General features: G+C 40.4%; 1 protein-coding gene across 1 annotated transcript; it reads left to right on the top strand.

Annotated features, from left to right (window-relative positions):
* Positions 1-13,241: 13,241 nt before the first annotated feature.
* LOC118418716 (purine nucleoside phosphorylase-like) lies at positions 13,242-22,309 on the top strand. Its single transcript, XM_035824779.1, has 7 exons — positions 13,242-13,367; positions 16,073-16,139; positions 16,538-16,640; positions 17,108-17,211; positions 20,090-20,265; positions 20,828-21,018; positions 21,566-22,309. Exons 1-7 carry the CDS (start codon positions 13,348-13,350, stop codon positions 21,787-21,789), a joined length of 885 nt encoding a protein of 294 aa, XP_035680672.1. The 5' UTR covers positions 13,242-13,347; the 3' UTR covers positions 21,790-22,309.
* The last annotated feature ends 409 nt before the right edge of the window (positions 22,310-22,718 follow it).

Genomic DNA, 22,718 nt, shown 5'->3' with positions numbered 1-22,718 from the left:
CATAAGAAGCCCATTCGGGGCAAAAATCCGATACCAGTTTGGGAGCTATTATACGATGTAAAATTTGGCGCAGACACTTTTAGACCCCCTCCCCGGTCTGGTTAGGGTTAAGGAAATCATGTCCGATTCAGATAAGGCAAATGCGGTATTTCGGTATCTGTCTATATATGTTTTAAAGTCATTTCCATATTACACGTTGTTAAATACTGTGCACTTCTCTTGTATGAAATATGGTGATGGCATAATGAATTCTTCTTACCTGATGGCCATCCATAGAGGTTCAGTTCCCTGATCGCTGATCGACCGAGGTGGGCCGGTAGGACCACAATTTTCCAGTACCGTGCAGTTTCCTGGAAACCACCGAACTCCTGGCGCTTGTCCGTCCCTCTCTGCACGTCAGTTTGGGGCAATACATCCTCCCATTTGTATGGACTTCCAACCTGTGACTTTTTCAACATGAAGCCTGCGATATCATGTTTTTTGTGTCCAAAGATGTTTATTGCGATGTGACTCAGCGTATGTGGTACTGTGAGGTCAAATATGATATACAAGATGCTTAACTTAGAATTGGGAGTTAGGAACTGCCAGTAGGTTTCAGTGTCCCCATCCAAGGCTTTTGTGGCATCACAATTTTTTCGTAATCTCTCGCTGCAGTCCACGACCCATGAATCTCGTTTCAGCCATGCAGGTACAACTAAGAAAGAACACGCATTATTGTTAATTCTACATTGATATCAAGGAATTACTAGTAGATATAAACAATAAAAAAATGGTACTACAAGTTTATCAATTCAAGGTATGCAACAAAGTTTATCAATTCAAGGTATGCAACAAAAATGTTACAGCAATTGTACATAATTTTTGCTACTATTGTTAACACCATCAATGACGGCAAAATGACGGCATAAAATGAAAAAATGCATGTTTGAGATACCACTTAGGTCCGTCAATTTTTGTTTAAGAAAAATAAAAAATTTTCAGCAATCTGAACAAAATGGTAAATAGACTGAATGGACTTTTTTAACGAAAAAACAAACAAACAAATACTTACGACTTTTAAGGATTATTAATCTACACTGTATTTATACTTAATCTGGTTCAATGTTTCGCCATCTTGGATTTTAACCGTTGACGTCATGAAAAAGCAAAATCTGTGAATATCTAATTATGAAAATAAACTTGATTAGTTTAGCTTGTACTAATGTAATACAATAGCTGTAATGGAGCAAGAAAACATAAAAAAATGCATTTATATGTAGTAGGTAGTAGTGTGTATATCCGAGTAAACGTTAGCCTGGCTACCGTCCGGAAAGTAGTCCGGCGTTCATTTTATACAATATATCCATGACATCCATTATAAACTATATACAGGATCCCGGACCACGTCAACGTCTGGAATAGCCCAACTTTTGGACGAGGTCGCTAATTGGCCCCCACATATGAGCGAACTAAGGAATGGGTTCAAGCGCTCGTTAGAACAGGCGTTCCAACGCCCGAGACGCCCTCCTTCCACTTGCGAGAGGGCCTGTTGTCATCGAACGCTCTAGAAGCCATTCCTTAATTTGCTCATTAACTGACGTAACCACCAAAGGGAGTTGAATGTTCAGGTTTTTAGACGGATAGCAGAATCGAAGAAAGGATCTAACTACACTACCAGAAATAATTTTCCTTTTATTTTAGGTTACTTGATTTTTCTTAACCTTAACAAATTTTCTTATATTAAGAATTTCAAGAAAAAATAAGAAAGGAAAATTAACAATTCCTTCAACAGAGGTTATTAAAACAAGGAATAATTTCTTAATTTTCATGATTTAAGACACGATTTCTTAGAGAGATTTTCAATCTTAGAAATTTCTAGAAATCCAAGTTCAAATTTCTTCTTTTCATGTCTGACAAGATTTTTGTTCTTGTCGTGTTTGAGAAAATGTAAGAATTTTTTCTTCCATTTTCTTCCGTAACTGCTGGTAAGAAAAAAGAAAATCAAGAAATATAAACAAGTTAAAACCAGAAAAAAATTCAGGAGGGTACCGAAGTTGGGTGATCATGGGTGTAAGTAATATGAACATGTACAAAGGGGTTACCAGAGATGGTGTCCGAAGCAGGGTGACCATTGGTGTAGGTAGTATCCACAGCAGGCTGACCATGGATGGAGGGAGTGCCCAAAGCAGACTGACCATGAGTGTAGGTTGTGTCCGCGACAAGGTGATCATGGGTGTAGGTAGTCCCCGCCGCAGTCAGACCTGGGATGTAGGTAGTGTCCGCAACAGGGACATCCATGCTGAAGGTAATGTCCACAGCAAGTTGATCATGGGTGAATGTAGTGTCCGCAGAAAACCGACCATGGGTGTAGGTAGTGTCCAAAGCAGTCTGACCATGGGTGTAGGTAGAGTCCAAAGCAGGCTGACCATGGGTGTAGGTAGAGTCCAAAGCTGGCTGACCATGGGTGTAGGTAGAGTCCAAAGCAGGCTGACCAGGGTTCGATGTATTATAAACAGCCTTCACTGTCTGTAGATAAGAAATATTTGAGGGTTAATGACCCGCCCCGAGGTGTGTATGGTGTTATAACCCCTGGACCTTTGATATAACCACTAATGAAACCACCGTGTAAGTGAAGGAAAAGGCGTGTCATTAATGTTATTATTGTGACCATATAGCCTACCCAAACTCCTGTATGACTTTGCGTCGACACCAACTTGTGTTGATGCACATTCTGACCAATCAGAAGGAGCGATACACACCGGGCTGGCCGGACTCTATGTGTAACGACATCATAACCAACATGGAACGGGGCCTTCTGATTGGCTCGCGGTGCCTGGCTATATGATAGTCTAGTTTATAGCAAATGCAGTGAACAGAATTGGTGACGAATGTAAATATGGACGGTCCCTTCCATTGTGTAACAATGACAATACCCTCCTAAACACGGTTACAATACATACACGTAGGCTACATACCGAAACGGAATAAAGACAATCCCTCACCTTTTGAACGTCCCGAACATTGTTGTTGAAATAATTCCAGGTTCCAAAAAGAATCGATGCAACCAAGATGGCAGTTACTATCACGACAATGCCAACCTTTTTAAAGGTGCACTCTGAAAAATCATACGATGTATACGTCAAGGTGTTGGTGTTAATGACCACATATATATCAGAAGAGAGAATGTAATTCAAGCCATGTATCATAATTCCTGTGAATATACTTTGTTTGTGGGTACAACATTAGGACAGGCAGCTATATACTTATTAGATAACTCTTCAAAAATAACTGAAATTCGAGAAACTTAAGTCAAAGCTTTAACACTTTTTTACAAAAAAAAAGATAATAAAATGAAAATACAAAGAGAACAATGTAATTATGTTTCCCAGAATGGTAAACATTCTGTTTTTGTCGACGTTAGTTTCGGATCCAATTAAAACTCAGAAAAAAATGCTATAGCATGCTTTCTACGTTTCCAGCTGGCGTACCTATCAGTGGACAGGACTCAAATAGCTCGCTATGGCCTTATTTCTCTCCGGGATGCAATGAAAACAGGGCGTATGCGTTCGACCAAGAAGACGTTCCAGGAAGAAGTCGCCCGCCATGGAACGAACGACATCGCAAACTTTTCAAGCAAAAACATTGTGTTCAGAAGATTAGACAATGGAATCTTGGGGCGAACGGACCTGTTCAAGATATGCCGTAAATTTCTATACCTGTTGAAACAGACGTAGTGTAGTGGTTAGAACATCTCCCTGCGAAACCATTTAAGCAGCTTCGAGTCCACGTTGGGATTTTATTTTTTTTCGAATGTCCTATTTTTTCTTTTTGATCGTCCATTTGATCTAAGAATACTTTCTTCTTGCGACCAGAACTATCAAGACCCACCTTTGGAACTTTTTGTTCTGCATTTGTGTGCATGTTTTGGTTAAGAAACAGAGCTTGATTGTGAACGTATATATGTTATAACCACACCATTATCAGCGAAGCGGCAAGAGGGATGGGGGGGGGGGGGGATTCACGTAATCAAAAAGTTGCTACGATGAGAGAGAGAGAGACTTTGAGACTTTATGAAAATTTAGCGGTCGACCAGTGACCGTTAAAAACCGCTGGGAAACATTCTGCATTTTTTTCTAAAATGTTGCCTCTCTAGTTTGAAATTGGTTTAACATATTAAAATGATGAATGCAAGACCATAAGTATGTTTAGAATATCAATGAAACATAACATAAACATTAAATGACATAACATAAAATAAAGCCGAACGCATACTGGGAACTAGTTTTTTTTTGCAATTTAACATGAAATTCCATGTTTGCTCTTTTTGATATTACAAAAACTAAAACATAAATATGATAAGAAGTAGATAACTTACGGCAGCGTGCTTGTTGCGGTGCGTTTGGCACGTACATCGGATTCCTTCTCAGACCGTCTCGCATGGAGCTCGGATCTGTACTCGTGATATGTCTGTTTTTAGGTACTTCAGTGTTATCATTTCCACGAACCACCTTGTCAGCATCCTGTTCAGTGGAGTTGCATTCTGACCTATACGTTGGGTTTGGGAATTCATATGCGACAGCATATGGCATATAAGGGTCCAAGTCGTCATCGTCGTCATCGGTATTGGTTGTCTCTTGAATTACATCTTCAATGTCATTTGGAAGGATAACGTTTGTGGCATAGTCATCGTTGTTCGTGGTTTTAGTTTCATCTTTTGCTGCATATGGTTTGTTACTGGAAATGCAACTACGATTGCTTGTTGTGTATCCAGAATTAGGTTGTTCCAAGGCTTCTGCGGGCCATGTCGTGTCCCTGATCGTGTTGTGGTCGTTTTTTGGACTGCACAGGGGATTTGGGTCCTGGATCATTTGTGGGGATGTTGGATGGATGTTTGATTTCGAAGCCTTTGTGTCATTCTGAAATACGCTTGGCTCTGATGTTGGTTTATGATCGTCATCAGCGATTTTAATTGCCTGTGTGGTATCATCTGCAGCTTCAGTTGTATCAGGCATATGGTTACCATCAGGCATATGGTCACCATCAGGCATATGGTCACCATCAGGCATATGGTCACCATCAGGCATATGATTACCATCAACATGTTCATTACACCCAGTATGTATGGGATGATGTCCGTTGTTGTCATAGTTCCCGTGGTTATCCATTTTCTCATATGTATTTTGGAGGTATCGAGTTTCAGGTACAGCCGTGCTATCTTCGACAGGCACCGATCTGTCAGCAACATTTTCAGAGGTTGTTTCGTACATCGGATTTGGCAGCACGTTGGAAAGGGTATATGGATCCAAATATTTCTGTTTTGAGGGATTTGAAATTACTTGCGTCAAACCAACTTCTGTGACATCGCTGGTGTCGACTGTTGGTACATTGTCTTGGGCGATGATGTCTTCAGCCATGCTTTTTTGCCACCCTGTATGTATATGCGTATGACAATTCACAATTCAATATCTATTATGACCCCTAAACTTTAAAACACAGAGCATAGGTACAGTACATGTGGAATAGGAACTGAAAAATAGCATATACACCATAAAACTTTAGCTTAGCCCTACATAACCTTAACATATAATAGACTACCCGTTACTTTAAGCCCTGACCAGGTGATGAAAGAATAAAGTAGTAAAAAGCAACAGTTAGCCCTATTTAGACGGGGGTGGGTCCCTGGTCAACCTTCTTATCGCATAACGCCTAAGGCCAGAACGGCTTACGCTAGAGCCACCCAATTCGGCGACAGTCCGTAAATTTAGTTGTCAACAGTTTCACAAAGTTTGAAAAAGTTTGTGAAATTAAAATGACATTTCTATGTAAAGCAACTATGAGTTACGATACCTCATGCTGTCTGTTATCTAAGCCATTTATTTGTGCAGAGACAACAATGACTCTTTTGTATTTGCATGATGTACGGATTTTTTGCCTCCAACCAATATGCTCATTTCGCAAATGTACAAAATATATTCAGTAGCTGATTTCGGTTCGAACAAAAACATGTTTGTCTAAAGCAACGTATGGTATATATGTTTGGTTCCAGAGTTTTCTGAGAAAGGATGCGTTTCCTTTCTGGGATCGTAAAATGGAAAAGGAAGAAGCGATTAACTTAGAACTGTGACATAATGTATAGACTTCCGGTTTACATATGCTGTCTTTATCCAGCTGACCACCAAGACAAACTAGTGAAGTAGGACAGACGAACAATCCGGTGTTTCTTTCTAAAGTCATCTTCTTTGGAATGTTTTGACAAAAACGCCCCTGCAGTTAAAAATTTGAAAATTTAAACGGTAGGGGGTCAATCTGTGCAACCTTATCCTAGCGTCAAAAGCTATCTGCCACCAAATGTAAAAAAAAAAAAACCTTCTATGATTAGGGTTGGGTACCGGTACAGAAAATTCAGGTCCAGTTCCGGTCCAGAGGATCAGGTCCAGGTGTCGACCTGAACCTGAGCCTGATTCAGTATGTGGAAACTTGTGAATGGACGATACTCAAAACAATCGTCCATTTCGCTACAAAAAAAAATGTTTTGTGGAGTATTCAACTCTCACTGGCTTTTTAAAATCCTACAAGGCTAACTGCCTCTATACGATTGTAAAACTTGGTAGAAATAGCTATAGACTCTACTTCGCTCTTGTTATTTTCATCAATCGGTAAGCCCAAAACGTCTGAATGCCTGACCATATAATCCAATATCCAAATCTTTTTCCAATAGGTCTAACATCCGGTTCACCGAATTCTTTCGGGTCCGGTTTTTCTGGACCGGTCCAATAAGAAAAAAAAAACGGTGTAACGGTACCCACTCCAAGCTATGATAGAATATTCTCATTAATCATGCACTTGTGGTCGTTTTGCATAATCAGTATTTCATTTTGTACATTTGGTCTTAGCTACCGAAAATATACCAATGAATATATAAACATATATAAACAATAAAAATACGTTATTCTTATTCTGAGTTTTGTTCTTCTGAATATCAAAATGCCCTTGCAATGCCAACCATAGCTGTCTAGCGTCTAAATTAGTCTCATTAGCCTTTAAGTAGACCCTACGGTGCCATAGAGATGGTATCAAAGCGGGCAATGGAGTATAGCCAGGCAAGGGGAGTCAAACGGGCACCAGAACGGTGCCGGCCATACTCCTTTGCCAGCTTTGATACAATCTGTAAGGCACCGTAGGGCCTTCTTGTTGGAGACTAGTGTCCATAGCTTGTTCAGAACACGAGATATAACCACCGGAAGTTCCGTTACAGTACCAGTACCAAACCTTTAGGTGGCCAGCAATCGATACATTTCCAGCGTCTGTCACACCCCACCCATACATGGTGTTAACAATTTTAAGTTTTCAGAATATCTAAGTTCGATATTTATGTGTTGTTATTATAATGACTTACTTTTGATTGGATCTGTGTTCATCAACTAAGTTATGTTCTCCTGCTATTCATTTTTTTGTAATGTATGATCACTTTGGTTTCTTTATTCTGACCTCTGACCTCTCCTTATAATTTTACGCTGAATTATCTGCATCTGTTGTTAAGTTGTTTTTCATTTCATGTATTTCAATTTTATCTTATTATGCATGTATGACGCCAAGAAGAGTAGTGTCAAGATAATGTACACTAATGGACATCATAATAAAACAAACAAACAAACAAACAAACATTACGTATGAAGGTAATCCATCCCACCCAAGGGCATGAATACCATAAAAGGCCAGTATGAAAAGAGTTAAAGCATCATTGGTACTCACAGCACAGCAAGGAGTCTGTGTGGACAACTCGTAGCAGAAGTCTTCTTCGCCTCAAGAATTAGTCTCAGCTGCAAAAACAATTCAACATTCAGTCCTTCGCAGAAATGAGTGAACAGATCGCTTAACCAATGCCTTATGTTTTGATGGCCCCTGATATACGATACATACCTTTAATTCAATACTGGCCATCCTCGTAAGAAACAACATGCAATACTTAATCATAAAAAACAGCTGCATACATTAGGTAAATATCAATATGAGAATATCAGTTTAGCAAAGGAATGGTTTCAGTCGGGCGTGCTCAATCAAGTGAACGATGAGACAGTGTGTACTCACCGGGTAACTCCTATGGTGGTGCCTCACTGTAGCTCACTGTGACTTTATCAGGACTGCAACCATACTCTAGACATGACTGCGATATTTGCTCCTTGGTAGACACATTTCATTCTCAGTGTCAGTTGACTGAAATGAATCATTCAAGACTAAGGACGAACCATTTCGCGGATGCCCAACATCGAATGTAGATGCAAATATTTATGATCTCCTGTTGGTATATTTGAATTTAAGTAAGAAAAAACGTTTTCTTTCTTAAAAAAGGTGTACTTAATCACAAGATTCATTTGATTGTGTCACAATGAAGCTTATACATGGTGTTTACATACCCCCTCCATTGAAGAACATCGCAATGAACTTGCCGGGTCATTTTTTTTAAACACCAGACAGATTAAACATCAGATTCCTGAATAGTTATCATACCACTCAGTTACGTAAGGTAAATTCTACATCTCTTCGTCAACATTATGATTCCAAACATTGGCTAAAATGTTTGGATACTTCTCGGCCATTTCCAAATAAGTCTTAATATACAGGTTTGATGATCAGTAATTGTCGTTGTGAGTTGAACCTTCGCAAGTTCGGATATGTGCAATACTTGATCTCGCAAGCCTTGTCTCTCTAAGTACCTTCTTTTCGAAACATTAGTCTCCTCGTGCGACAAGAAAACGCAGAATGCCATCGAACTCTTACATAAGAACAAAGATAGCCCTTCTTCAGACTCATCACAAGATTGCTTATCATTTTCAAATATCTTTGGCTTTTCATATTCATATATCATTGGCTAGCAGAAGAAGGTGGGTGGTTATCAAAGAGGCTCATCTGTGTTGGTAGTAATCATAGTGAAAAACTTTCTTCCAACACAAAGGTATGCATGTATCAAAACGCCCATTGAGAACTGGGATCCTTGATCATAAACTCAAAATTCACAATTAGAATGTTTTATTGGACAAAGTCAGAATACTCGACGCCGAACAGGATTACTATGTAAATAACGAAGGCTATATTCATCAGGGCAGTCCAGCCATCACGGAATAGAAAAAAAGTTGCCGTTATTAAACTTCCTGCAGAGCAGTTACCACCAATACAAATCTACATAGGCGATAATGTAAAAGTTAGCAAGTTCAGGGTGTCATAATCTCATCCGTGAACATTCTAGGTCATAAAAACTCACCCCACACAGCAGCCCGCTATCTCACGTGTCCAAAAGTCTAATCTTTAAACTTTCTGACCGGTGCAACTATTCCGGCGGTCAAACCTGCCGCCATCTTGCCTTTTCATGACGTCATTTTTGGGACTCAGCACTTCAAATTAGGGGTCAGCACAGGCCGAAAAGATGGACAAAAACCTAGCTTTTTGGCCGAATCTGAACATCTGCAACCTACACTGTCCCACCAATATGAAATGTACTTACATTTTCCTGCTAAAATTCGAAAATAGGCTAAAATACTGTATGGACTCGTTTTGGGCCTTCTGCGCCTGCGTCAATTAGGGTCATTGCCCTGCACGTTTGATCAATTGCTGACGGCACGTGTCCATAAGATCACTTGTCTATATAACTCTAATAATAGTGTTGATCCCGAACAAGGTGATGTAGCATTTTTCCTCGGTTAATTCATGTGCTCTAGACTAACACTAGAAGGAAATCTGGTAACCATACCAACTACACAATGGTCTTAATAATGCAGAGTAACAAGGACAAACTTACCATTCTTTAATCCAAAGATAGATTATGCACTATATACATATTGCAAATATGCGATTGTCTTGTTGAATGCTGTGAACACATAATGTTAACTATAGCAAATACATGTATATGTTTGAAGTTATGTACATATGCCTGTGTGGGAAAGGTTATACTACATTCAGCAACATTTTCTCGTTGAAATTGCCCATTAATAGCATAATGATGATATTTAAATGTCCGAATTTTATTCTATAATATTATATTTGTAATATCGTAACTGAGGCAACCAAAGACTTGGCCACCTAACAATGGTCCTTTGTGCGATGTTCTCGTCATTTGAATATTCTATAAACATATTATACAAAGAATTTTCCATCTTGTAGAAAATTTGTTTTGAAATACGATGTCACCTCGCTATATAATGAATATAGTGAGTCACCAAGCAAATCATTCTAATATATCAACTTATCCAATGTAGTCTTGTGCGATACTTTACTAGTAGGCATTGAGATTTTGATCTATACGTTGTCTTGTTGGCTGAGTTTCTGATTACCGGGTAAAATGACCAAAATGCCATATATAGTGCTCTCTAGTTTAGGTTTTTCCAAACTTAGAGAAAACATAAACATTCATATATTTTGGAACCAATCAGTACCTGGACAAATTTAACGAATAATTCACGCAACAACTTCCAATAGTTCTGAGTCAAGAAAGGAATCTAAACGACGAACGCCTTGTTCGCTTTCATAGAACGTTTATTGAGAAACTCTGTGTGGCCACTGTTAATTTTCGAGGCACATTGCGCGAAACTCGCTCGGACAACGAGTCCATCTGCGAGCTCTAAATGAATGATTGAATAAAGACCTTTATTGTACAATTTTGCCCAACCGAGCTAAGTACAGGTCACAACAAGTCAGGATATATAGACATTTGTCACAGGGGAGATTGGAATATAGGGGGATTCGGAATCCTCCTAGGGGAGATTTGGATTCCAATTTCCCCTAGGGGAGATTGGAATTCCATTCTTTCCTAGGGGAATCTGGAATTCTCCTAGGGGAGATTAGAATTCTGATCTTCCCTAGGGGAGATAGGAATTCTTCTGGTGTTCTACTGGAATTCCAATCTCTCCTGGGAGAATCCAGAATGCTCCTAGGAGAGATTGGAATTCTACCAGGACAATCTTTGAATCTACCTTGAGTGGCTTCATAGTTTCAAACAATGCAACAAAGGATTTATAATTATTTCTAAGAATAAATCGTGATATCTTACGCTTCATATCTAACACTTTAACGCTTCATATCTAACACTTTAACGCTTCATATCTAACACTTTAACGCTTCATATCTAATTTTTCTAACAATTCAAGGTTAAGAATACTTCTCTATAGTGTACTTATATCATCTTATTCTATACGATAGCTCATGAAACATTACATTTTCAAACATTTAGTAATAGAGGAGAATTCGTAATTCTACAAGGACAATCTTTGATTTTACCAGAAATTTGGATGAGATGAAATTGTTCTGGAAAATAGACTGAATCATTTGACAAGTTACATTCTATCTTGTCAATTTCACACAAAGAAGCTGGCAGAAAATACAAGGCCAATAGGAAGGATGCCAAAAAAATAATGCAACATAGCTAACTGAAAAAAACGGTTGAGAACATTGAGTCACTAATCATAATGGTCTCCATAAGAATTCCAATCTCTCCTAGGAGGATTCCGAATCCCCCTGGATTCCAATCTACCCTGTGACATATTAAAGTATCACAAATCCAGTCTAACACAAAAGTTCGGCTTCCTCTCGCTTCTTGGTAATGGTGAAAATGTAGGACTGTATGGGTTTAGCTATTGTCGGTTTGTCAAAACGCATGAGAAATATAAACTTGTTAGTGCTACCCATGTGCCTAAAATGAGGGAATCTACTTTCTATATAACTAAATAGAGTATTTCTATCATTGACATACATATCGCAATCAGTTCTGATCAACAGTGAAGTACACTTCATCTTCTACCATGTTTGAGGTACAAAATTGGCAGACTCTTTGATCTAGAGGAGTGCGGTTGTGCCTTCCTGATACAATTCGCAGTCGGTGGCAACTGATTCTTAGTTTTAATTAGCAATTGTAGTTCTGTGCCGAATGTTTGCAATTTTCAAATACTGCTCTTCATTGTATGTGGATTTCAGTAGTCTAATGAGATTTCAGGCAGTAATACGCCCGGTGTTTTGTAGATCAGAGCACGATTTTTAGGGATCGTCGAGATTGTTGACCGATGCTCTCTGTGCACCCAAACCTGTTCTTAATATCACCGACTTGTCGCCGACGGTCCATGAGGAAGCAGAGCTCGTTGCAGGTCGCCTGTAAGTCGTCCGTACCTCGCTCAAGTACCGGTCGACATTCGCTTGCTAGTCAGGTAGCAATACGTCAATTCAAGGTCGATTTTCACCCTAGAATATCGGTTGACGCTCGCTCACTGAGGGCGCAAATCGAATGGTGTACGATCAATCGGGCCAGTTTCGCCCGACCTCTTCCTATTCGCAAATGTTGAATTTCTTTGCACTAGCGCGTTTACGTACTTCTTGTTTTTATTTGTGTTAACTGCGCAGTACAGATGCGCATCGACGCTAATGGACCCTTCCAGCCGAACGCGATATCGAACAAATCGAACCCCCCGTATTCTAATTCGAATACTCGGTCAAAAACAGCCCTGGTGGGGCAGGAATGGGCAAAGAAAAATGCTATGCCTTTTTTGTTGAAGACTATACCGACCGAGTATTGTTGTTTTTGGGAAGGGTAAGCGCTACATAGCATTACTTTCTTCCTGGACAGGATGCGCATGTAAAGCAATGTACGTAGAAGAGACGGGACTCTGCACTAGCGGACTTTGTAGTAGTGTCTTATATTTGACACGTGGTACAAGCTCCCTCTCCGTGAGTGACCTAGCTGCTTTCTTCTTAATTTGGTTTTTCTCCTTAGCATGTATGCACATGCCATGCATGCAACAAACGCAGTAGAAACCCTGTCACAGATATACGTACCCAGATTTACACCTGCATCGACCGCATGTCAGAAACCAGGCACTCCTGCCCACCAACAAGGTAATATTATGGAGCGCCTCCCGCTTACGCTTTGACTGAAATTATATCACCCTTACCGCAACTATATGCGCCCCCTCCTCAAATGACTGTACCTAGTGGATGTAGCATTCAACAAAGAATGCATAGCATTTTTCTTCCGCCTGTTCTGAGAGGATTTTAAGGCCCCAAAAGCTAAACCGAAGTCAGCCGGTATCCTCAGCTTGATAGCGGTGGCGGCCATGTTTTTGCAACTCGCGCCGTTTTTGACCGAGGTTTTGAAATAGAACCCGAGATCGAACAGGGGGCGGGGCTTTTGGTATTCGGCTGGAAGGGTCCATTGACCAACCCAACAGGACATTTTTGACCCTGGTATTGAGGTTAAAAATTAGCCAGCAGTTCTACAGTGTTGTTTAGTACTTAGGGGAACTGTACATACGGAGCAAGGTCCGAGCAAGGAGGTTATATATAGACATAACCTCTATATAACCTCCTTGGTATGAGATAAGCAGTCTAAAGATGGCAGAGTCAGAGGAAACGTAAGCTTGGTTTAAATGTTTTCTGGGACCGACTACTACGTAAATGCTAGATAGTATGTGTCGTACGACAGGTTTACAACAACAGGTTGGGAACAATCTTTATTGTCGTGGATGTATCGTTTGCATATGTCTTGTGTGAAATGCTGTACTAGACACTTGTTGACGGTAGGTCCTGCCATAGCCTTAGAAATCGTACGACTGAAGTATTGTACGACACTTGCAACTTTTGTGCGATACGATTATAAATGATTGTAACTTGTGTGCTATGATGGTAAGCCTTTAAAGTGTTAGTCTAATTGCCATACCATGTTAAGTTTGTAATGTTTGTGTAAATGTTTTTAATGCCTAACTACGCAATTCTGCTCCGTAGGGCGATGGGATGTATTTAGAGGTTGTTGAAACAGCAATCAAAAAACTAGAAAGGCCGACATTTGCTTGGGTGCAAATACAGCATATTTCAGCCATCCCATTCCCACGCAACATTGGACTGTTCCATGTCACCCCTGCGCAAAAATGGAACATTCTAACAGTAACTTATCCCCAAAAGGAAACTAGTATTGTGAATTGATTCCAGGTCAAAACGGAGCCTGCCCGATATTCCCCGGGCCCATGTGGAAAAATATACTCTTCCACAGGAGCCCCTATGCATAACGAATTGGTTATTAGAATCGCGGCAGCTCCTATATTTCCGAAAGTGAAAAAAAACACCGCACCTTCCATTCAAAAAATTTTCATCATGAAATTACATTAAGCCATTCAACAATTTCCACTATAATAACTAGGTCTAAGTACCGTTATAAGCTCCTTGTGAACTAGAAGTACCTACATTTGCTCGGGAAAAAATACATCACTTTTCTTTCCAGTACAGGGAGAGAAATGTTGCCACTATAGACATATGGCCACTGTAGAAAAAAATGCTGATCTATTGACAAAGAGCAATAAGTTACACATAATTTAAGTACCCACTGATCTTTATTCATATAAGAATTGCACATGTAATAAGCCAATTGTTTAGATTTACAGTTTAAATAATTATGACGAGAAACAGTGCAAATTGATGAGAAAATACATTGTACTAGTAATCATTTTCGCCACTGTCAAACCTACGTATCAAAACGAAACGCAAACTGGCCAATTTTCCCGCGTTTTCCGTCAAGTAACATTTTCTCGCGATTGTCTCAACTAACCCAAGGACTAACCCTACCAAAGTCAACTCTGCCAAAATGATTGATATCGCCATGCGGAATGTTGGTTAAGTCAACGTCAAAGACTTGTATTCTAACGTTCAATGCATGCGTACCGTCCGCTACCGCTCAAATGACCCTATCTGAACTCCAAATCCTCGCAAACTACAATTCTAAACCGGGCAAAGGGGGACATATGGCCACTGTAAGGCTGTAAAATGCATGTGTTCCTGTCTGTTTATACGACATTGGAAGTCAGCTTATGAATATTAACAAGTATTCGCATTCCTCGGCGCTGATTGGCTGGCTCTTTAAATTCAATTAACTCTCGTTTAAGCCCAGGCTGCCGCAGGTGTGTGGGGTCACTGGAGTTCACGGGAAGAGGCCGAAAGAAAACCAATTTCCCCTCAGAAAAGTGCTGAAATTAAGCATTTTAAATTAGTTTATGCCCAAAATTTTACTTGGATCAGTTTACCAACTATCTAATGCCTATCTACACCAAATTTCAGGTCATTCCATTGTAACTTCAGGTACAGTGGGCCAAAATATACCGCTTTGGTCAAAACATGACATTCTAACCTCAATAAAATCATTTAAGAGGCAGATATGAAAAAAATGAGAAAAAATCATCAAGGTATTGGCCCACTCTACCCTTGTGCCGAATTTCAGATCATTCGGTCTAGCAACGACGGAGCTGATTCGATTTGAAGATTTGACAGGAGAAAGAAAGAAAGAAGAAGAAACATTACGGATACAATATATTTCACCATACTATGTATGGCTGAAATATAACAACTCTATAAACTTATTTATGTCATACCTGTGACGCGAAAACGTTCGATACGGGTGTTCCGGACCGGGCCGTACGTTTCCGTATAGCACAGGTTCGAAAGGCGTATCACACAGGCTCCATTCGACTAAATCGAACTGTTTCGAGAGGGCCGAATACGGCACGGTTGGCAATTCGAATACCTGATTCGGACGTTGGAACATTGCTGTTGCAACACTTATTGTTCGAGGGCACCAAATTTGTTCAACTTCTGGCGCATTTCGCATCAAAACATGGGTTTTCTCAGGTGGGTATGACATAAATAAAATACAGCACGGTGTATTCCGCATCACCCTCGGTCTCAGCCCTTCTGCGGGTCGGATCGCCCTCCGGGCAATCCGACCCGCGGTCGGGCTGATACCTTGGGCGATACGGAATACACCGTGTTGTATTCTATATATACAGCTAATCTCTAAGCAGATCCTACGGTAGCATGAGATAATATCAAGCTGGCAAAGATAGAAGTGAAGCGGCCTAGGAGTGCGTATGCTACCGGAGTGCCCGTCTGACTCTCTTTGGCCGGCTATACTCCTTGGCCAGCTACTACAGATACTATCTTATGGTACCGTAGGATCTGCTTGGATATTATATACAGCTACAAGAGTAGTTACATAGATCAACTATTTGCATTTCTAGATTCTACATAGCACACACCTGTAACGTACTCTTGAAACACAATTTTCCTTCTGAAGGTTAACTTACGAAGACATTCAACATATCAGCGACTTTCTGTTGAAGACGACAAAGTATCGGCCAAAGGTGCGTGAAATAACTTCTTACGTGACTTAGTCGAATATGATTCTTTTTTATTTTTTTTATTCAAACATTTAAACAGAAATACAGAGTGACAAAAGGGGGCGCACTCAAGTGCAAGACTTATTTTGACGCTACCCCTTACATAAAAAAGCATACATATTTTACAGAGAGAAATCAAGTACAAATGAAAAGCAAAGGAAAATCACATCAGACAGAAAATAATACATTGTACTTAATATAACAAGAAAGGAATATGATTGTGTTGGTTGGCATTGTATATACTTCATGACGTTCACTATCTATCATTCAACTTTTTATCAAGTTTTCTCCTGTTGCGACCTGTACTTAACCCAGTGGGACCCGGTGGTCACATTATACATTTTTTATTATACTTCTTGCAGGTTGCAGTAATCTGTGGATCGGGCCTGGGAGGCCTGGCCGATGTAGTACAGGAACAAGACGTGATAGACTACAGAGATATTCCCAACTTTCCACAGAGCACTGGTAAACAACGACTAGATCTAGATGTTAAATCCTTGTTCTTGTTGCAAAGAACTTATTCAAATTATGTAAGCGAGATTTTGTGTGATTTTAAGTCAAGACTACAATTGTGATACGAAAATGAAAATATATTTTGTCGTTTTGTAGTGCGCCTTTGTAACATGGTATGCTTATCATATTCATAAAGAAACGGACGTATTGCTTTTGGTGTGTCTGTGTTTTTTTTTTGTGTGTGTGTAGCCGGATATTTGTGGTCAGAATAACTTAAGATCTTAAGTATTGTGATTATATTGAGTATGTGAGTAGGTTTTGTGAAGACGAAGGTCAAGGTCAGAAGTTTCATTTTTTTGTACACGGTGCGGTCCTGATTTTTTGGTGGCTTTTGATATAAGGAAGGAGTGGACCTCCTTGCAGTTTGCTTTGGAATTGCTGAGGCTTCTTTTGTAACACCGTTGCGACATGCATTTCAGTTCAGGGGCACAGAGGGCGCCTAGTGTTCGGCCACCTAGCGGAGAAGAGTGTCATCTGCATGCAGGGTCGGTTCCATCAGTACGAAGGATATCCTCTCTGGAAGGTACCACAGGAAAACCTCCGATTTCTTGTCTTCTTTATCCGCACAACAAAACTAGAGCGATCGACTTTCTTGGGCTCTTCTACAACTTTACATACATGTATACAAGCAAACAAGTGGATGTTAATGAATTAACCTAGGTGTAAATATAGGAATAAATCAACATGTTGAGTTTTAAGGTATCTTTCCACTACTGGCTCTAAGGTCTAAACATTATTTGATGTATTTACCTATTTTCATACAGTAAGAGATATCGTATATCTGTAGGGTGGAACTGGGCTCTTTTGAGCAAACGGGAAGAAATCTGGATAATGACAAATATGATGATTTGTAATCTAGCCATTTCGAGGACTCGAATTACTAGTATGAGCTTTCATGAATGAACAGAGGTTTAAACAAACAAACCTAACCACATACCAAATACCAATACAATACACTCATACTAAAGATATAGGTCTACGTTACAAACTACTTAACCTGGGCATAGGCGGCAAGTTCTACAAATTGATTAAATCCATGTACTCTAATCCGATGACATGTGTTAAAACTCCTACCGGCCTTACACCACTGTTTACAACTGACAGAGGTGTAAGGCAAGGATGCAACCTCAGTCCTACTCTTTTCAGCTTATTTATAGATGATTTAGTTAAAGATTTAGATACCCCCGACTGCGACCCACCCTCCCTACACCACTTCCTCGTTTCTTGTCTACTTTACGCAGATGATGTAGTACTACTTTCAGAGTCTGAAACCGGCTTACTGTGCCCTTGACAGGCTTCATTCCTTCTGCGAAAAATGGAAACTGCAGGTGAACCTAAAGAAAACTAAAGCCGTGATCTTTAACAAATCAGGGAGACTCCTCAAGAACATAAATTTCTTATTTGGCGTAGATAACATCGAAATCGCAAACTCCTACCCCTACCTAGGCCTGACGTTGTCCTCGTCAGGTACTTATTCCTTAGCTAAAAAGAATCTGTCTCTAAAGGCACGTAAAGCTGTATTCGGCCTCAAACCTCTCACTCTTTCAACGATGTCCCCCAAGACTCTACTTAAGCTATTCAATACGTGTATTAAGCCCATAATGTTATATGGTAGTGAGATTTGGGGTATAGACTGTGGAAAAGATAACTGCCCAGTGGAAAATATCCAAACCCGCTTTTGTAAAAATATCCTTGGCGTGCACAGGAATTCCTGTAACTCCGGATGTAGAGCAGAACTCGGAGTCTATCCAACAGGCATAGATATAGCAATCCGCATAGTTAAGTACTGGCTACGCCTTAAACAGTTAGATTACTCTACACACCCTTTACAAATAGACGCACTACTCTGTCAACAAAATGTACCTTTAAACAATCATAAGAAAACTTGGCTCCAACATGTAAAACAAATACTTGATGATAATGGTTATTCCTATCTATGGAACTATGCTCACTCTAGAATAGACAACAAACATATGTGTCCGACATTCGGAAAAGACTGTCAGACGTGTATGTCCAAACCTTTTTCCAGCAATTGTCTAAAGATAACGGCAAACTAAGATTTTACAAACATATCAAAACCGAATATGCCATGGAAACCTATCTATACCAGAACGACGCTGACAAGAGATCCAATGTATGTAAGATAAGAATCAGTGCTCACTCACTAGAGATAGAAAAGGGTCGTTATAAAAAAGTGCCAGTTCAAGATAGATTGTGTAAATACTGTGCGACGGATGCAGTGGAAGATGAAATACATTTTATATGTAACTGTCCCCATTATGAGGACGAAAGAAACAACCTTTTTGACACAATCAAAACATTATTTCCAACTTTTCACCAGTTAGTAGACCTCAAAAAAACTATATTTCTGTTAAAATCACAGAACCCACTAATCATTAAAGAAGTGGGACTTTTCATCAGCCACTGCCTCCAAAGAAGAAGTCAAACCACCCAGTAAAGAAGTAGAAGCATGTACATAGATAGCTGACGTGTGTGTATTTAGAATAGACACTTGTTACTTTTCACTGTCTGTATCATTGCAATTAGCCTACGGGCATGGATTTGCAAATAAATATATATATAATATAACTCTCACACACATACACACATAGACACGAAAACCTTACTGAAAACTTTCTTCGGAAAGGTAATAGGTATTTTGATTTGAAATTTCATCCGTGTTGGTAGAAGTTGTTTTTGCCTTCCTGCAACTTATGATCAACTGCTCACGGAGTCCCGTGTTCTATCTGCATAACGTGACGTCACGGCAGCAATGTATTGTTCATTCCGTGACAAAGACTGGTGCTGTTCAGTCAAAAATTTGGATGAGTCCAAATTTTGTGTTGGATATAACTGTACAGTTAAGTACATGTAATAGGTATTTGATTTTTCCGGTGCATTGGCCGAGGGGGTAGAGTGTGAGTTCGATCCATGGACGTGAGTTCGATCCCCGGTCGAGTTATACCAAGGACTTTAAAAATGGTACATGCTGCTTTCTCTGCTTAGCACTCAACACTAACACAGCGGACCAGCCCCCTGCTGCCTTGAACCTTGAACCCTGAACGTGGACATCAGGGATGCCATCACGGGTTACAATGGATCCTTCTTCTCCACTCAGCCTTGTCCTCCATGAGCGAGCGAAGCTGTGCTGTGGTGATGTTACTTATTTGTGTGTCTCTTTTAAGGTTGTTAATGAAGGTTGTACGCATTCTGCCCCTTCTTCTCTTTCCTTCTGTTGGCTCCCAGAGGATAAGCTGGTTGGCTACCCCCTGCTGCAGTGGCTTGCACAAATGTGTGGCCCAGGGGCCTCTCGAAATGGAGATGGGCTCCACCCTAAGCATCTGCACAGATGTAAGGGCAAGCAACTTTAACTAACTTTAACTGATTTGCCTTTTCTGAAGGTGGCGATGCCTGTGCGCGTGTTCAAGATGATCGGGGTTGAAACTCTATTCGTCACGAACGCCGCCGGCGGTTTGAACAGGAATTACAACATCGGTGACATCATGATAGTAAAGGACCACATCAGTATGCCTGGGATGACTACAGACAATCCGCTGAAGGGCTTCTACGATGAAAGGTACTCTATCATCCTGTCGACTAAATAAGACTCGTGTTTGATATATATATAACTGGTAAAGTGTTCGGCTCGGAATCTCGAGGTCCCAAGTTCGATCCCCTCCGTGCCCCCTAAGTTGTGCCCTTGGGAAAGGCACTTTACATGACCTTCCTCACTACACCCAGGTGTAAAAATGGATACCTGGCTTCGGTCGGGGAGATAAAACAAAATAATATCAGCCTTTCGAAAGTTCGCAACGTTATCGCCTTTTTTGTTATCGCCTTTTTTTGTCGCAAACATGCAGCTCAGTGAAATACCCGTTTTAGCTTTGACAACTAGTACTAAATACCGGGTAACACTGACAAATTGTATTCATCATGCGTTTTGACAAACCTACTTTTTTTACCATTAATTACCAAGAAGCGAGAAGAAGCCGAACTTCTATGTTAGACTAGGTCTATGATAGTATTATCTATTTTCTGTCTCTGTTGTGATCTGTACTTCGGCAAAAATGGTTGGGCAAAGTTGTACAATAAATGTCTTCATTCATTTACTAAAACCACATCATCTTGTGAACTCGCAGGTTTGGAAAGCCTTCCTCGCCAGTAACTGAGCTGTATGACAGGGGACTGCGTGAGTTGGCGAGGCGGGTGGCTGGAGACCTGGGGCTGGGGGAGGCGGTACGGGAGGGGGTGCTGGTACAGGTGGGAGGGCCGTCCTTCGATACCGTCTCAGTCTTCAACATGCTACGGCGTTTGGGTGCAGACTGTGTAGGTAGGTGTGTCGAGGATGAATTGTTTTCTTGTCGTGTACTTTCTTGTCTTTTTAGGGCTTGATGGTATAATAAAAATGTGTTGTTAAGTTTTTAAAGGAAATCACAGACACACAAACAGACACACAAACAAAGAGACACAGAGACATACACACCAATAACACAGACACCCAGAGACAGCAGGCACAAATATACACATTGTCACACACAAACAAACAAACCAAACACACATAGACAATCGGACGCAAACGCAAACACACATACATAGACAAGCTTACACACAGACATGCACATACACATGTACAGACACACACATAGACAAGCAGACACAAAAATACACAAACACACGTTATGTACAATACACACACACACACACACACTGTGACGTGCTCGAGCGCACGCAGAGAGAAAGAGAGGCAGACAGACAGACAGACAGACAGACAGACAAATAGAATGCCACACACGGGCACACAGCTATATTAGTTCATGTCACCTTCCGAAAACAAAACTTTAGTTAACCAAATACAAACTTCATTTCACCCGTGACAGGCATGAGTTCGGCACCAGAAGTGACTGTGGCACGGCATTGTGGGATACGTGTGTTGGGGCTGTCCCTGGTGACAGACATGGCGCCCATGGAGAGTGACCTTCCCCCAACCAACCACCAGGAGATTCTGCAAACTGCAAAAACACGCGCTGTTGACGTCCAGAACTTGGTCTGTGAAATGATAAGCCAACTACCCAACAACAATGATTCAGTACAACCTTCGTAATACCCCCGGTCCTTTCCTATAGAAGTAGAACGGCGCTCTCGCCGCGCTCTCTCTGCGACCTAAAATTTGACGATTGACGACGACGATTGTACAGAAAAGAAACGAATCCCTTTACACTTTGTGTGTTTTGTTGTCTTCTCATTCATACTTGCTTTTTGTACGTTTTGTATGATATACCCAGTGTGACAGCGAAGATTACATATATCCTATTTAGGTCGCAGTGAGAGCGAAGCGCGATCGCCGTCTAGTGGAAAGGGGCCTTATGGACTGGCCCTATAGCCGCGGTCAAAATACAAAGATAAGGTTGAAAATTATACGACCGACATTCAGCCAATATACCTCATTGGTCGATCGCGTAATTGCCATGCTATCATTGGTTGAACTGATAATTTTGATCGAGAGACTTGTAACCTACAGTATTGTAACGTCTGTTCTGTTGTCGAGGAATGTAGTTAGTTAGTTCCTTCCTTCTTTCCTTCCCTCCTACCTCCCTCCCTTCTTCATTCATTCCTTCCATTCTGACTTCCTTTCATCTTTCCTTCTTTCATCCTTCCTTCTCTTCTCCCTTTCTTTCTCCCTTTCATTTTTCTGTCCTTCCTTCCATTATTCCTTCCTTCCAGCTTGCCTTCTTTTAATCCATTCATCCTTCCTTCATTTCATCTTTCCTTCCTTCCATCATTCCTTCCATCCTTCATTCCAGAACTATAAGTCTGATAAGAGCTATTTTGAAGGCTGTTATGGCATTGTGTATATCCTGACAATCGTGTATGTAAACAAACTGTCCAACTGCGATCTCTTTCTGTGTGTTTTGTTCTCCTTTCTTAAAAATCACGCTGTATATAAACAAAACGTTATCGTGACAGTTGTCTTCTTTTTAACTATGAATTATTCTATAGCGCATTTTTGTAAAATGATATTATGCTTGTTGT

The sequence above is a fragment of the Branchiostoma floridae genome, chromosome 6 (assembly GCF_000003815.2).
Source record: "Branchiostoma floridae strain S238N-H82 chromosome 6, Bfl_VNyyK, whole genome shotgun sequence".
NCBI lineage: Eukaryota > Metazoa > Chordata > Leptocardii > Amphioxiformes > Branchiostomatidae > Branchiostoma > Branchiostoma floridae.
This window is presented reverse-complemented; position numbering and strand designations above follow the sequence as displayed.